This window comes from Carassius carassius, chromosome 43, assembly GCF_963082965.1.
Source record: "Carassius carassius chromosome 43, fCarCar2.1, whole genome shotgun sequence".
Classification (NCBI taxonomy): Eukaryota; Metazoa; Chordata; class Actinopteri; order Cypriniformes; family Cyprinidae; genus Carassius; species Carassius carassius.
The window spans coordinates 1,388,212-1,403,384 of NC_081797.1; the positions used below are offsets into that span (position 1 = coordinate 1,388,212).

General features: G+C 37.0%; 1 protein-coding gene across 1 annotated transcript in view; it reads right to left on the reverse strand.

Moving 5' to 3' along the window:
* Positions 1–15,173, reverse strand: part of LOC132125034 (protein kinase C-binding protein NELL2) — a 114,462-nt gene that overhangs the window by 67,287 nt on the left and 32,002 nt on the right. The window contains exons 9-12 of the mRNA XM_059536246.1: positions 11,229–11,331; positions 9,043–9,137; positions 8,743–8,848; positions 7,857–7,985 (exon numbers count right to left, since the gene is read on the reverse strand). Of these exons, the coding sequence (XP_059392229.1) occupies positions 7,857–7,985; positions 8,743–8,848; positions 9,043–9,137; positions 11,229–11,331 (433 nt within the window). The remainder of the gene's footprint in view (positions 1–7,856; positions 7,986–8,742; positions 8,849–9,042; positions 9,138–11,228; positions 11,332–15,173) is intronic.

Consider the following 15,173-nt stretch of genomic DNA (forward strand, 5'->3'; position numbering starts at 1 on the left):
AATGTTACTCCCCTCACCATACTGTGATGATAATTCGCGAACCCGCTACGAACTCCCGAACTGATTAAAATGATTCATGCTACGAACTCCCAATCTGACTCAAATGATTCGCGAACCCGCTTTGAACTCAAAAACTGACTCAAATGATTCGCGAACCGCTCCGAACTCCCGAACTGACTCAAATGATTCGCGATCCCGCTCCGAACTCCTAAACTGACTCAAATGATTCGCGAACCCGCTTTGAACTCCAGAACTGACTCAAATGATTCGCGAACCTGCTCCGAACTCCCGAACTGACTCAAATGATTCGCGATCCCGCTCCGAACTGATTTAAATGATTCACGCTCCCAACTCCCGAACTGACTCAAATGATTCGCGAACCCGCTCCGAACTCCCGAACTGATTAAAATGATTCATGCTACGAACTCCCAATCTGACTCAAATGATTTGCGAACCCGCTTTGAACTCCAAAACTGACTCAAATGATTCGCGAACCGCTCCGAACTCCCGAACTGACTCAAATGATTCGCGATCCCGCTCCGAACTCCCAAACTGACTCAAATGATTCGCGAACCCGCTTTGAACTCCAGAACTGACTCAAATGATTCGCGAACCTGCTCCGAACTCCCAAACTGACTCAAATGATTCGCAATTCCGCTCCGAACTCCCGAACTGATTCAAATGATTCACGCTCCCAACTCCCGAACTGACTCAAATGATTCGCGAACATGCTCCGAACTCCCAAACTGACTCAAATGATTTGCAAACCCGCTCTGAACTCCCGAACTGACTCAAATGATTCACAATCTGAAGTTCCCATCCAAATCAAATGACACCGTCAGAGCTACTATTGGCTTAGTTCTCCAATTTCATAACATTTACTGAAATTAAGGTACAAAAAGTATGTTGTTAACAAATAAAATATCAATATTTCCATTCCGAACTGCTTTCCACGTCGAAACATCCACGAACATAACCAGGTGAGCAGATCACTCTCTCACTATTTGATTGCTCTAGTCTTTATCCACTCATCATCCTCATCCACCAATCAGAACACACAAGAACTCTTTGACCACAGCTGCTGTGCTTCAAAAGCTCTTGCAGCAGCTCAACACTGGTTTTCTCTGAGGTGGTCGGATCACATCAGATTGTGGTTAATCTTGCAGATCATGACTTATATCTACTCTTCCTCTCCCTGCAGTTTGGTAATATAAAGATTCCTCCTTTGCGTTATGGTCGATACAAACACAAAGTAAAACAGAAAGTAATTTTTAAACACTATTTTGATTAAGTCAGACCAGCTCAAACTGAATATTGTATATCACAAGGATTTCTGAAATAAATAACAAAACACCCGAATAATATATTCAGAATCAAAAACTAAAGTGGCTTCTGCATCATAAAAGCTGTTGTGTTGAGCTCTTAAAAATGTTCCTTTCACAGCTTAAGTATGAAAACTATCAACAATGGACAACATAACACAAAACATTTTGAAATAAATAAATCAAAGCAATCTGAATTATTCATATATATATATATATATATATATATATATATATATATATATATATATATATATATATATATATATATATAAATATAAATGCTGTTTAAAAATGAAATCTATGTTATCATGCTAAGGAGCTGACTGAAAGCCGGCGACTCCACAGTAGAGACAGGCTGCATGTTTTCAACAATGTTTCACCTGTATGAGAAAAACATACAGAGAATCACTTAAGACACTTTGCTGTAGACCCATTCCACATAATAATATTCATTAAAACTGTATGTTAACACGTAGGAGCTTGCTGCATGAATCCGTGAGTAGGCTACAGTTTACAAATCCATGGGAACGGATTGCGAAAGTGTGCGCGCAGATTATGAATTTGTGGGTACAGATTCAAAAACCGAGGGTACGGTTTACAAAATCTGAGCGCACGGATTGGAAATTCATGGGCTAGGATAGGACATTCGAACCAGAAAGACACAGCTTACATTTGACTAAAAAGTTTTTGTCTTTATGCTCAACTAAAGTGAAATAATGAGCATATTTCCACTTTGAGAAACTCGTGTTGCTCTCGCCTTGACTCGCCATGACTGCCGCACATACTTGAATAAACGGAAACACGCCCACAGTGCGTCTTCGTGTTTACAGTGGTGGGCGTCCACCAATCCTACAATGCGTCGCTGCTGCAAACAGGTTCGGCTGCACTTCAGTCAAAATTAATTGATTTTTAAAAACAGTAATGGACAATGCACCATATGGTAACGGTAACGGAGTTAATTTATTTAAAAAGTAATGCGTTACAGTATTAGTTACTGTCAAAAGTAACTGCGTTACAGTAACGCGTTACTAATAACGCGTTACTGCCCAACACTGCTGTAGAGTGGCTTTATTCAAAGTAATAAAGTGAATGAAGTTCACTGATCCACTGATTTTACTCCAGATTCAGTCTGATCCCAAAGACTTCACTCACAATACACTATCCATCCATCATCTATTATCCATCCGTCTGTCCATCTCTCCATCTATCCATCTATCATATGTCTGTCCATCTATCCATCTAACGTCCGTCCATCCATCCATCTATCATCCACCCATCCATCCATCCATCTATCCATCTAACGTCCGTCCGTCCATCCATCCATCCATCTATCATCCATCCATCTGTCTTTCTGTCCATCCATCTATCATCCATCCATCCATTTGTTTATCTATCTATCTATCTATCTATCTATCTATCTATCTATCCATCCATCCATCCATCCATCCATCCATTCATTGTGCTCCCATACGTCTATCTTTCATCCATCCACTCATCCATCCATCATCTGTCCATCCATCCATCCATCATCCATCCATCCATCTATCATATGTCCATCCATCTATCCATCTAACGTCCGTCCATCAATCCATCTATCATCCACCCATCCATCCATCCATCTATCCATCTAACGTCCGTCCATCCATCCATCCATCTATCATCCACCCGTCCATCCATCCATCTGTCCATTTAACATCCATCCATCCATACATTCATCTATCATCCGTTCGTCCATCCATCCATCTATCCATCTAACGTCCATATATCCATCTATTGTCTGTCCATCCATACATCTACAGTATCATCCATCTCTTTGTCCATCCATCCATCATTCATCCATCCATTCATCTATCATCCATCCATCTATCATCCATCCATCCATCCATCTATAGTATCATCCGTCTGTTTGTCCATCCATCCATCCATACGTCCATCTATCGTCCATCCGTCCATCCATCGTGTCTGTCCATCCATCCATCCATTCATCATCCATCCATCTATCCATCTAAAGCCCGTCCATCCATACATCCATCTATCATCCGTCTGTCCATCCATCCATCTATCCATCTAACGTCCGTCCATCCATACATCTATCTATCATCCGTCTGTCCATCCATCCATCTATCCATCTAACGTCCATATATCCATCTATTGTCTGTCCATCCATACATCTACAGTATCATCCATCTGTCTGACCATCCATCCATCATTCATCCATCCATCATCCGTTCATCCATCCATCCATCTATAGTATCATCCGTCTGTTTGTCCATCCATCCATACGTCTATCTATCGTCCGTCCATCCATCCATACATCTACAGTCGCATCCATCTGTTTTTCCATCCATCCATCCATCCATTGTCCATACATCCATATGTCCCATCTATCGTCCATCCATCCATCCATTCATCATCCATCCATCTATTTCTTTTCTTCTGTTTTTAACAGGGAGATTATGAGAAGAACTAATTGATTCAATCATTTGTTCTTTATTCCATTTTTATTTTTTTACAATATTTATTTATTTACTTATTTTAATTTATTTATTTATTTATTTATTTTACAGGCAGATTATGAGATGATAATGTTTTTTTTATTTGTTTGTTTGTTTGGTTGTTAATTAATGAATTGATTCATTCATTTGTTTGTTTGTTCACTTGTTTATATTTATTTATTATTATTTTGTTTTCCTTCATTTTTACTTCTGCTTTTTGTTACAGGGATATTTTGAGTCCAGGGAGCCAGTACTTCACTTGGTGATGATTTCAGTAAACCAAAACATTTAATCACAGACTCTATGCAGTTCAATCTTTCTAGACTCATTTCTGCTTACATTCACAGTCTGGCTGGGTGTTTCAGAACAAGCAGCAGGTCTAAGCAGGTTTTTGACCAGATAAACCCATGCAGCTAGCATCTTAAGCCTGTTTCTGAATGGGTTTGAATATTTGGATTGCGGTCTGTGTCTCATGACAAACGAGAGCCGCTGTCAGTCTGTTCTCTATGGGACGCTCTGGCTTTATGAATCACTGCGCTTCGTTTTCCATTAAGTGAGCACTTCATACAAGGCAAAACAATTCATTAGGATTAATACGGCCTGCCAGAGTCCATTCGCTCTCGCCGCGTCGCCGGGAACTTTATTCACTTCTTCTTCTACCTGTGAATACCAGAGTCATTTATCAGCTGTGAGAGTGACTTCATCAGAGCACAGTCACGCTTTCACACCACTGCTTCATCTTACCACATCACATTCACATTATTCAAGGTGCTTTTGAAGTTTCTTCTAAGTAAAACATTTCAAATTATAGAGAGAGAGAGATCAAATTAATTAACAGATAAATACATATAATATTTATGTAGTGTTTTTCTTGATACTCATACTATTGAGCAATACATTATTACAATTAATTACACATTTTCATAATTAAATGACTTAAATCTTCATAAAACAGGTTGTTGTTTGACTGCCCGAAAGCATGAAACCATCAAAGCTCATTGTTGGACACACTTCAGTCCTGCTGTTCTCCACATGCTGTCTGTGAAGTGTGTTTGAGATCAGATCTACTGTAACTCTGAGAGAGTAAGAATCAGCACGCTCTTCAGCTTCTCAGTCCTGCAGTCCCTCCCAAAGCTTTATTATGCAGTAAAGCAGCGTGAAGCTCACGCCCTACAACCTCCCTCATGAAATATTGAAACGGGCCTGATCTCATCAGCACAGACGTGCTATTTTTAACTCGCCCAATGCTCATGACGCCTTTACAGAGCCACGCAGGCTTCCTGAGAGAGACTGGAGCTCCTGTGCTACATAATGAAGAAAGCAGACGTGTTTCTGAAGCTCCGGATGCTGGAGAGCGTGAGACGACGGCGATGGGAACGTTTCCTCTCAGTCTCAGGGGTGTGTTCTGATTCACAATAACATCATGAGGTTCCTGACGGTTGTGGGTTATCTGACAATATAGTGTGAATATCAGATGAAGTGAGGTGTTTGATGGATATGATGATACTGTATATACGGCCTGATGCTTGATGGTAGAGATTTCCTTGGACATTTACACGACAATACATTGTTCTGTTTAGTGCAACAGTTTCAAATGCATTTCATCCATCGCTCTCTATACACAATTATTTATTTAAATAAAATATATTAATAAAAATGTTTTTAATAAATATATTTGTTTAAAATTAAAAAAAGAATTTCCATCGTTTATTTTTCTTTCATTTTAAAGAGTTTAAATGTGAATCTAAATAAATACATTTTCATAAATGTAACATATTTAAATATTTATTAAAATATTTATATATATATATATATATATATTAGTGCTATCAAATGATTAATCCAAAATAAAAAAAATTGATATTAAAAGTATACATATTATAAATATTATGATTAGAATGTGATCAAACAGTTAAAAAATGCTGGGCTAAGATATATACTATTTTTTTTAAACAATTAAACATAAATGTAAACCATAAAACTATTTTTCTACACATTTCCAAATAAATAAATAAATAATCACGAAATAAATATTGATCATTTCAAAGGTTTACTAATGAGACATGTCTATATATATACATATATATATTTATATATAATTATTTAGGATTTATTTATTTGATAAAAATCACCTGATCTATTGATTTGAATCCATCAAACATTTTAAAAACTTTAGCTGAAAAAAATAGCTGGTAAAACTGAGATATGATTGTGGTCGTATCGACCAGCTCTATCTGTGAAATGTCTCCCAAAAAGAGGACGTGTATTGCATTAAAGAACTAGAATAGGCATTTGCCAAGCTAAAAGTAGATATGGTCCTCCAGCAAATGATGGAAAGCTCAGCAGCAGGTGTTGCGTCCCAAGCAGCAAGGTTAAACAGAAAGAGGTGACAAATGAGTGTGGAAGTGGGACACTGCCGGCGAATCTGTTTCTGGGTTACACATGGCTTATATTCCTGAAGCTTTATTTCAAAGCTCTTTGATTTCTTGCTCTCCCCTCCGCAGGATCGTTTAGGACCGTCCAGCTCGCTGTGTCTGATAGCATTTTTAATTATTCAGATCCTCTCGTCTTTGATAATTACCTGACCGGCCGCGCACGTGAGGCTATTTTTAGCCGGCGAGATGAACAGGTTTCATTAGAGCCCCGTCTGATGCACAGGAGGTGACGGGGGCGCAGTGTCCCCACAAACACGGCCCGAGTCATTAGGCATTCACCGAAAGTAGGCCATCCGAGCCTCGGCTTTGAGAGGAAAAACCAGGATGAGGAAGGTGGAGGGGGACATTGATGACTTACTCACAGCCGTATGCAATAGCAGCCAATTAAGATGCCGAAGCAAGACGGATTCGAGTCGTGCATCAATAATGCCACTTGGTTAATTAGGCATGTGCATCAAAACCAACACAGATAACGGAGAATTCGTTATTTTTAGAGCCATCACTCAACTCGGAAATGTCACTGAATTAATGATAGAATAACAGGATGAGATGATTAATTAGTCAAACTAATCGCATATTGATCTGACAGATGGAAAAAGCATCAAACAGATGTCAGTGTACTGTATCTCATATTCACGCAGCAGTTTGTTCTCCAAGCAGACTTTACTGTTTTTTAGCGTCTTGCGTCATGAGCGCTGATGACAGACTCATAGGCAAATTTGCACTAAATTAATGTTAAATAAGTAAAATTTAAATTTCCAAAGCACATTACAATATCACATGAATATTAATTGCACATTATTAATAATTTACAATATTTTTTATATTGCATTTTATCATTTTATGTAACATATTGTACCAAATAAATTATATTATTTTTGTTACATTCATAATATAATTTATTAGTAATATTATATTTTACATTATATATTTATCACAATTAAAACGACATTAATATAATATTATTTCATACAATTTAAATCACATTACAATGAATTATTAAAATGTACCAAATACATTTATTATATTGTGTTTGTGTAGTAATAATAATAATAATACTTATAATTATATATCTTTATAATGTTATACTTATTCAAAATAATAATAATAATAATTGGTCATATTTATTACAACCCTTATTTTTAATATAATGAATGATTAATTAATATTATATTTATTAATATTAATTCTAAAACATTATCATGTACTATAAATATTAATTTAACATTACCATAAATAATATTTCATGTATAACTTGTTTTATGTAATAATAAATTGCGCTAAATCAATGTATTAAATTGCTAAGTTTCGATCCCCAAAGCCGCACATGTTATATCAGTATCTAAGTGTGATATTTTATGTCAACACCCTATTCTGTGTCATTTTATCAGCAGAAAAAATCCAATAATAACTAGAGGAGTCATTATACACATGTCCTGGAATAATAATGTATATCTTGGAATATTAAAATCAGCCGGCGGCTCTACTGCAGTTAAATTCACTGTAATTATGCCTGGTTTCCCGCAGCGTGTGTGCTTGTAAATGTCACACGTGTTCTGCAGGAAGTGATTATCTGGCGGATCGTTTGATTGACAGCTCACCTTCGCAGTAGGCACTGTCCTCACGCAGCGCTCGGAAGCCGTTCTTGCAGCTGCAGCTGGAGCCGGCGTCTAAGTTCACGCAGGCCGAGTTGTCAGCGCAGATGTTCTCCTCGGCGCAGAAGTCGTGACCTTTGACCCCAGACAGAGGAGATTTTATGTTCATCGATTCATGCTACTTGAAACACTGTCACGCTAAAGGTCAAACTACACACCGATTATTGTCTATGGACCCTTTTCACAAGACTGTGACGACGCTATTAACGTTCATCTACATTGTAAATCCACAAAAAAAAATTTATATTTAGATTTTTTTGTTTTATGTGCATTTATAACGATTAATTGCATCCAAAATAAAAGCTTTTTTTTACATAATATATGTGTGATGCATATATAATTAAACACACATATGCTGTACATTTACAAATATTTACATGTATTTATATATTTAATACAGAGCCCCGCACATGACATGCAAGAAAAAATAAATAAATTGTGCGCGCGTTTACTAATTCGTTCCCTCACATATCGTGCACATGATTTAACCTACAAATTTTTCCTGCATGTCATGTGTGGGGCTCCGTAATTTCAATTCATATAATTTATATTATAAAAAATGTATTTAATATATAACATATTTTTTCTTAAATATATACATGCATGTGTGTTTATTTATATATACGTAACAAATATACACAGTGCACACACACACATACAGTATATTATATAAATAAAAACTTTTATTTTAGATGCAATTAATCCTTTGTATTACTGTATATCACCTTTGCAAACCCAGAAATGTGACAAAAGTCCATAGCACGTAATGTAACGATAAGTAACTTTTCTCTGAGGTTTTTCGTTCAGAATAAAGTCAGATGCACTTCTGTACCTCTGCAGACTCTGCAGCATCTGTCCGTCAGTGTGATCCGATCGGATTCTGCGCAGGTGAGCTGTGGACAGTCTTCAGAGCTCGGGATCCTGTGCATCGTACGATCCTGACAGAGAAAACAAGCGTCCAGGAAAGAAACTCTTAACCATTTGCCCTCAAAAACGGATATAGATAGATAGCTCTGAAGGATTGCTGTGTGGTTGCTAGAGTTTTCTGGGTAGATGTTCGGAAGTTGCATGTAATAGCTGCACTAAATAGTATGTAAATTCTTCAAAACAGAGTGTTTGTAGAGATCTGTACCCTGCATTCAAACAGCTGGCAGAGTCCTGCGGTGGGATGATGAACAGCACAGCGTTGTCCTTCCACCAGCGTCTGCTCCGAGAACAAGCACATCGCTGCCCAAAAACAACAACCAGCACACACACATGAACACACATCACACTCACATTGAAAGCTAACTGGCTTCCAAACAACACTGGACCCCACTGACTTCCATAGCATGGACAAAAAAGTCCATTTTATTTGCATTCCATTTAGTTAGAAATAAGCACGACGTGACTCAGCGGAAACACAAGCAGCACAAATCAAACCTGCACTATTAATGTGAGAGAAAGAAATGCTACGGTATGGAAATTTGGAGCAAACAACCAACGATTACAAGACGTCTGAGGAGATAATTGTTCCCTAGACAGCAATTATTTCCTCCTCTTACTTCAAATACAACTCTGCATACAGAACATGCACCTCACCGAGAACAGAGTTATATAGTTTAAAATTAATCCTTAATGCTGTTTGCTACATCAGTCCTCAATTCATCCATTGTTGAAGAGTTAACTGGTTTAAATGCACATTAAAACATATCTGCTCTATACTCATTAATATCACCATTAGGCAATGGAATAACACTCCTTGAACAGTAATCATAGTAAGTGAATTTGATCATTAAAGCTCTAGCAGATCATAAATGTCTAGGTTTGTGTTTTTGTTCCTGGATGAAGTTTGCTGGAGTGAGCGAATGTTAGCAGTTTCCCGGCGCTGTAGGAGAGAGACACGCGATGTAAATAGCAGCCCAAATGTTCTGGAGACAGAAGACTGTGAGACGCTTTGAAGCAAAGCCTTTGCCAAACACCATTAGAACAGAAGCAAAAGCTTTTTAGATGTCTGATGAAAACAATCTGTCAGCGCATGTCAGCTAAGTTAGCACAAATGAAGACTTATATTCAGAAATGAATCTTTAATGTTTGTTTTAAAACAGAAGTGTTGATTATAGGATCAAAACTCTGCATGTAGAGTCGATGGCTGCTCTGTCAATTCTTCATCATCAGTTAGGAACCTAGTTGTGCTATTTGACAGCAATCTGCATTTTTTTCATCCCAAAAAAATATATCTAAATTACGACCTATGCTCTCAATGTCGAATGCAGAAATGTATGTAAAATGTAATTTATAAATGATTTGTTTTCACTGTACTGTAACTCATGAAGGGTTAAAACGAAAGGGGCTTGCTTGCTGCAGAAATGAGCGCTAACTCTGGAATTAGCATGGATATCAGCTATGACTAATAATACAGCAGGGTCATCTTCACTTCTTAATTATAAGTGAATAAATCAGCTGTGACGATAATGACCCGTATCAAACACTGGCTCATCAGGCGACGCTAACTGATTGATTCCTCCTCGCTGAATAACAATCCAGCCACTTCATAAAGCTTGTGCTGAAATAGCTTTAAAGTAATGTTTAAAATCAAGTATAGATTTGTATAACCCTTGCAGGGCTGCATTTATTGGCTGGTGATAAATAATTGATTTGAATATGTAAATGTGCTGTTTGACACCTCTGGAGACGGAGTGTGGATGTAGCTTAGCAACACAAATGTGTGGTCAGTTGTCAGGCAACCCGTGTGGAGGCGGTTGTATGGAGTGTGTGAATGGAGAAAAGTGCTATTGTTGGCAATAAGGAGTGACAGATCATATACACAGAGCGGGGTGTGTGTGAGAGCGTGTGTGTGTATGTGTGTGTGTGCTTGCATACGTGTGAATGTGTGTCTATCTCTGTGTGCATATTTGTGTGTGTGCATGCATGCTTGTTTTATGCGTGTGTGCACATTTTTGTTTGCGTGAGCGTGTTTGTGTCTGTGTGTGTGCAGTTATATGTGTGTATGTGTGTGCATTTGGAAGTGAGTGTACGCTCATTTGTATATTTGTGATTTTATGTGTATGCGTTAGTTTATGTGCATGTGCGCGGTGTGTGTCATGTATGTGTAGTTTCATGTATGTACATTTGCATGTGCATGTGCATGCGAGTGTGTGTGCATTTGTATATTTGTAGTTGTGTGTATGTGTGTTTGTGTGCATTTGTATGTGTGCATCTGTGCATGTTTGTAATTGTGTGTGCGAATTTGTGTGTGTGTTAAATGCATGTGTATGCACATTTGTATACATGTAGTTGTGTGTGTGTGTGTGTGTGTGTGTGTGTGTGTGTACTCACACTGGCATTCTTTGCAGCAGGTTCCTGTCACATACCCTGGGGTCGTACCATCAGGACACTCGAGCAGGGGGCACAGAATCTTCTCACAGCGGACCGTTCCATTCTACAGAAGTGCAAATGTTCAGTCAGTGCTAGTTTGCTGAAGATGAAGCTGTTGTTACACTGCACTCTTTTATAGTTTGCTACTGTATGATAGATGATTCATAATAATAACCCTTTAACGATTCACAAAATAATTAATTCAATGATTTATTAAATGATTTTACCTATAGTCTCTATAATCATAGAGATTAGAGATAACTGTAACTATGATAACGACACATATAATGATGATAAACAATAACTGCAATAACTATAACTTATAACGATAACTATAATTACTGTATAACCAAAAAAACGTCAATAATAACTGTGACTGTAATAATATACTTAAAACTAACTGCAATGACAACTATAACAATTATTATAACGACAAATGTAATTATAACAATAACTATTACCATAACTATAATGATAACTGTAATTATACAGTAGTTACTAAAGACCTTTTTCCAGAGTAAACGATGAGCGATTACCAACTCTATCTTCTGATTGGATGCTCTTCTGTTCAGGTCTCCATAGGAGGAAGTAAGTGAGCCATGTGCTTTTTAAAAAATATTTAATCTAAATAGGTTTAGCATTAGATTATCCGCTCAGAATATACGCTAACTTGACTAGAAACACTGGAGACAGGAAATGCAGAGCATCCTTCTGGTTAAGAGTCAGGCATGACTTCTGTGTTCTGGAAAAACCTCCATAACTATAAGAATAAGAATATGAGATAACTGTAACGATAATGATTTTAAAGAATATATATATATATATATATACATATAGAACTGCATTATTTCATTCAGACTATTTATATATATATATATATATATATGTATATTATTATAGTCTTAATATTTTACACAATTTTACTTCTCAATACAAAAAGACTCATCGCAGTATATGACACAGCATTCAGTATATACATAAACCCATATTTCATCCCATAATAAATTCTTTACAGGATGTGAAGGGACTCACGTCTCCTTAAAGCATGACGTCTGTCTATTGAAGTAATATTAAGGTAATGTTCCTTTCCAAACTGTCCGGATCTCACTAACTTGCTGTTGGTAGTTTCAGTGGGACCCCTGTCTCATCTGAAGCTCGATCGCTGTCTGTTTGGACACACTGAGTGCGCCGGAGCCCAGCGAGCGTCTGTCAGAAGAGCACAGGGACTTCTAAAGATAGGACAGAATCCCTTCGTCTGTCACTTTGCATTCGGCAAAATATCCGTCTTACTCGCAGATAATAAATGTGTAATGAGTGAGAAAGGAGGAGGAGAGAGAAAGCTTTCAGTGAGAACTGCTTCACATCTGTGTTTGCATTACGTTTGCTACACGGTGAGGACACGTGTCAGAGGAATGTGCTGTCGTGTTTGACCTTTGGGGCGACATGCAAGCACACTGCTAATTAGCTAATTGTTAACTGCATGACTGGGTGAGGAAACCAAGTCTAGTCGTGTGTGCACAATTTAACTAGTAAACCTCGGTTTATAAAGTAGTGATGGGCAGATGGATCCTAATATCGATGATAATACTAACATATTATAAGGAATAAATAATGCATTAAAACTACTTTTATAATGCATTATATATAAAGGCTTTAAGTGAAGTATTACCTAAATTAAATGGGTCATCCCATTTGATCACACAGAACTTAATTTCTGAATCTATTTGTATTGTTTTTTTTTTTGTATGTATGGATTACTTTGGTTGTTGCCGACATCTGGTGAAAATTTCATGTCAACAGCACCTTTAGAAATATATTTACTGGTGACGCATTCGATACTTATTTTACCCGCTGTGAAGGCTTTAATTAAAGTGTTACTTTAATCATTGTTTGTTTGTATCTTTCAGTGTTGGGCAGTAACTCATTATTAGTAACGTGTTACTGTAACGCAGTTACTTTTGACAGTAACTATTACTGTAACGCATTGTAGGATTGGTGGACGCCAACCACTGTAAACACGAAGACGCACTGTGGGCGTGTCTCCGTTTATTCAAGTATGTGCGGCAGTCATGGCGAGTCAAGGCGAGAGCAACACGAGTTTCTCAAAGTGGAAATATGCTCATTATTTCACTTTAGTTGAGCATAAAGACAAAAACCTTTTAGTCAAATGTAAGCTGTGTCTTTCTGATGCCTGCATCTCTCATCCGGCACGAATCCAAATGTTTCCATGTTCCCGATGCATCTGGATGCTAAAATATTATTTATAATATAGTGTTTGTACTTTTATCTACATAAAACATCATCCTTCACATCGGCTTTATCAGCACAGTGAGGGGCGGTCACTCTGAACGCAACATGTTGTACAAAGGAGCAGTCTAACTTTTATTTATTTATTTAACTCTTTTTTATTTTGATAATTAACAGGCTTTAATAAAGCAAAATAATGTTGTGTCAGCGCGATGGTCATACCAAAGCTGATTGGTTATAGAAGCAAGACATTATTCAAAGCTATCAGCTTTTGCAAAAAAAATTAAAACTGTAAAGCTTTTGCAAAATAAAGAAAACTTCTCTGTGCAGTTCCGTTTTCCTTTCCGAAAACTTTGGAACGTGTCACAATGAACCGTAATTTAGAACACTTTTTCTTTCGTTTCGTTAATCTGTCAATATGATTTAAGTGAAATATATTTAGTGTATATGCCTACTGTATATTCCTTTTTATGTAAGCCTATAGGGGTTAGTTTCTCAGTTTTCTCCATTCACAGAAGTGCTGCAGATGTGTGATCTGTTGAATTCATCTCACACTATCCTCAGACAAACTCTAAGAGCGGTTCATTGCTATTGAGACTGACCTATGATGAGTTCAGACCTGAGTGGACATTTCACTCGTTGGCTTCAGCTTCACATTTGCATATGCTGTAATACTGGAATTCATGATTCATTGACAGCAAATTTCAAATATTAAATGGAACGATAAAATAACGTTATTAACCGGTTAATGGCCATTTCAAATTTTCGATTCTGTTCGGAACTATAAAATTTGATTTCCTTTCGGTTTCTGGGTCTGTTCCTGTCAAAATTTTGTTCCTTTCCGGTTTTCGTTTTCGTTCCTTTAACCTGTTCAGAGCCCTGATATATATATATATATATATATATATATATATATATATATATATGTATGTATGTATGTATGTATGTATGTTTCTCGAAATTGATTCTGAATAATTCAGATTGCTTTCATTTATTTATTTCAAAATGTTTTGTGTTATGTTAGTTTGGGAATTCAAAGCGGGTTTTCGAATCATTTGAATCAGTTCGAGAGTTCGGAGGGGGATCGCAAATCATTTGAATCAGTTCTGGAGTTCGTAGCGGGTTCGCAAATCATTTGAGTCAGTTCTGGAGTTCAAAGCGGGTTCACGAATAATTTGAGTCAGTTTGGGAGTTCGGAGCATGATTCATTTGAGTCAGTATGTAAGTAATTTTAGTCAGCCAGTCAGTAATTTTAAAACAATTTAAGTAAAAAGTAATCTAAAAGTAATCTAAAAAATACCTATAATGAGTAACCTAGATTATGTTACTAACTAATGGTCTAATTTAGCCTTGGTTTTCTAACTATTTATTCAACAGATCCCAAAATGTAAAGATTGATCAACAATTATCTGAAACCATTAACTATTAATAAAGGGGTCCCTCAGGGCTCTGTGTTAGCATCAACCCTGTTTTCAATTTCATTAAAGGTGCCATGTACAAAAATTGAGCTAAAAATATTCAAAAAATGACCTACATGCATCAAAAGTATGAGGAGAAATAAGGGCGATGATGTCATTAAAAAAATGTCAAGTTATAGTGCTGCAGAGATATCAACCTTAATTAGCAGTAGCATTACTAGCCCCGGCCCGACAGGTGTCG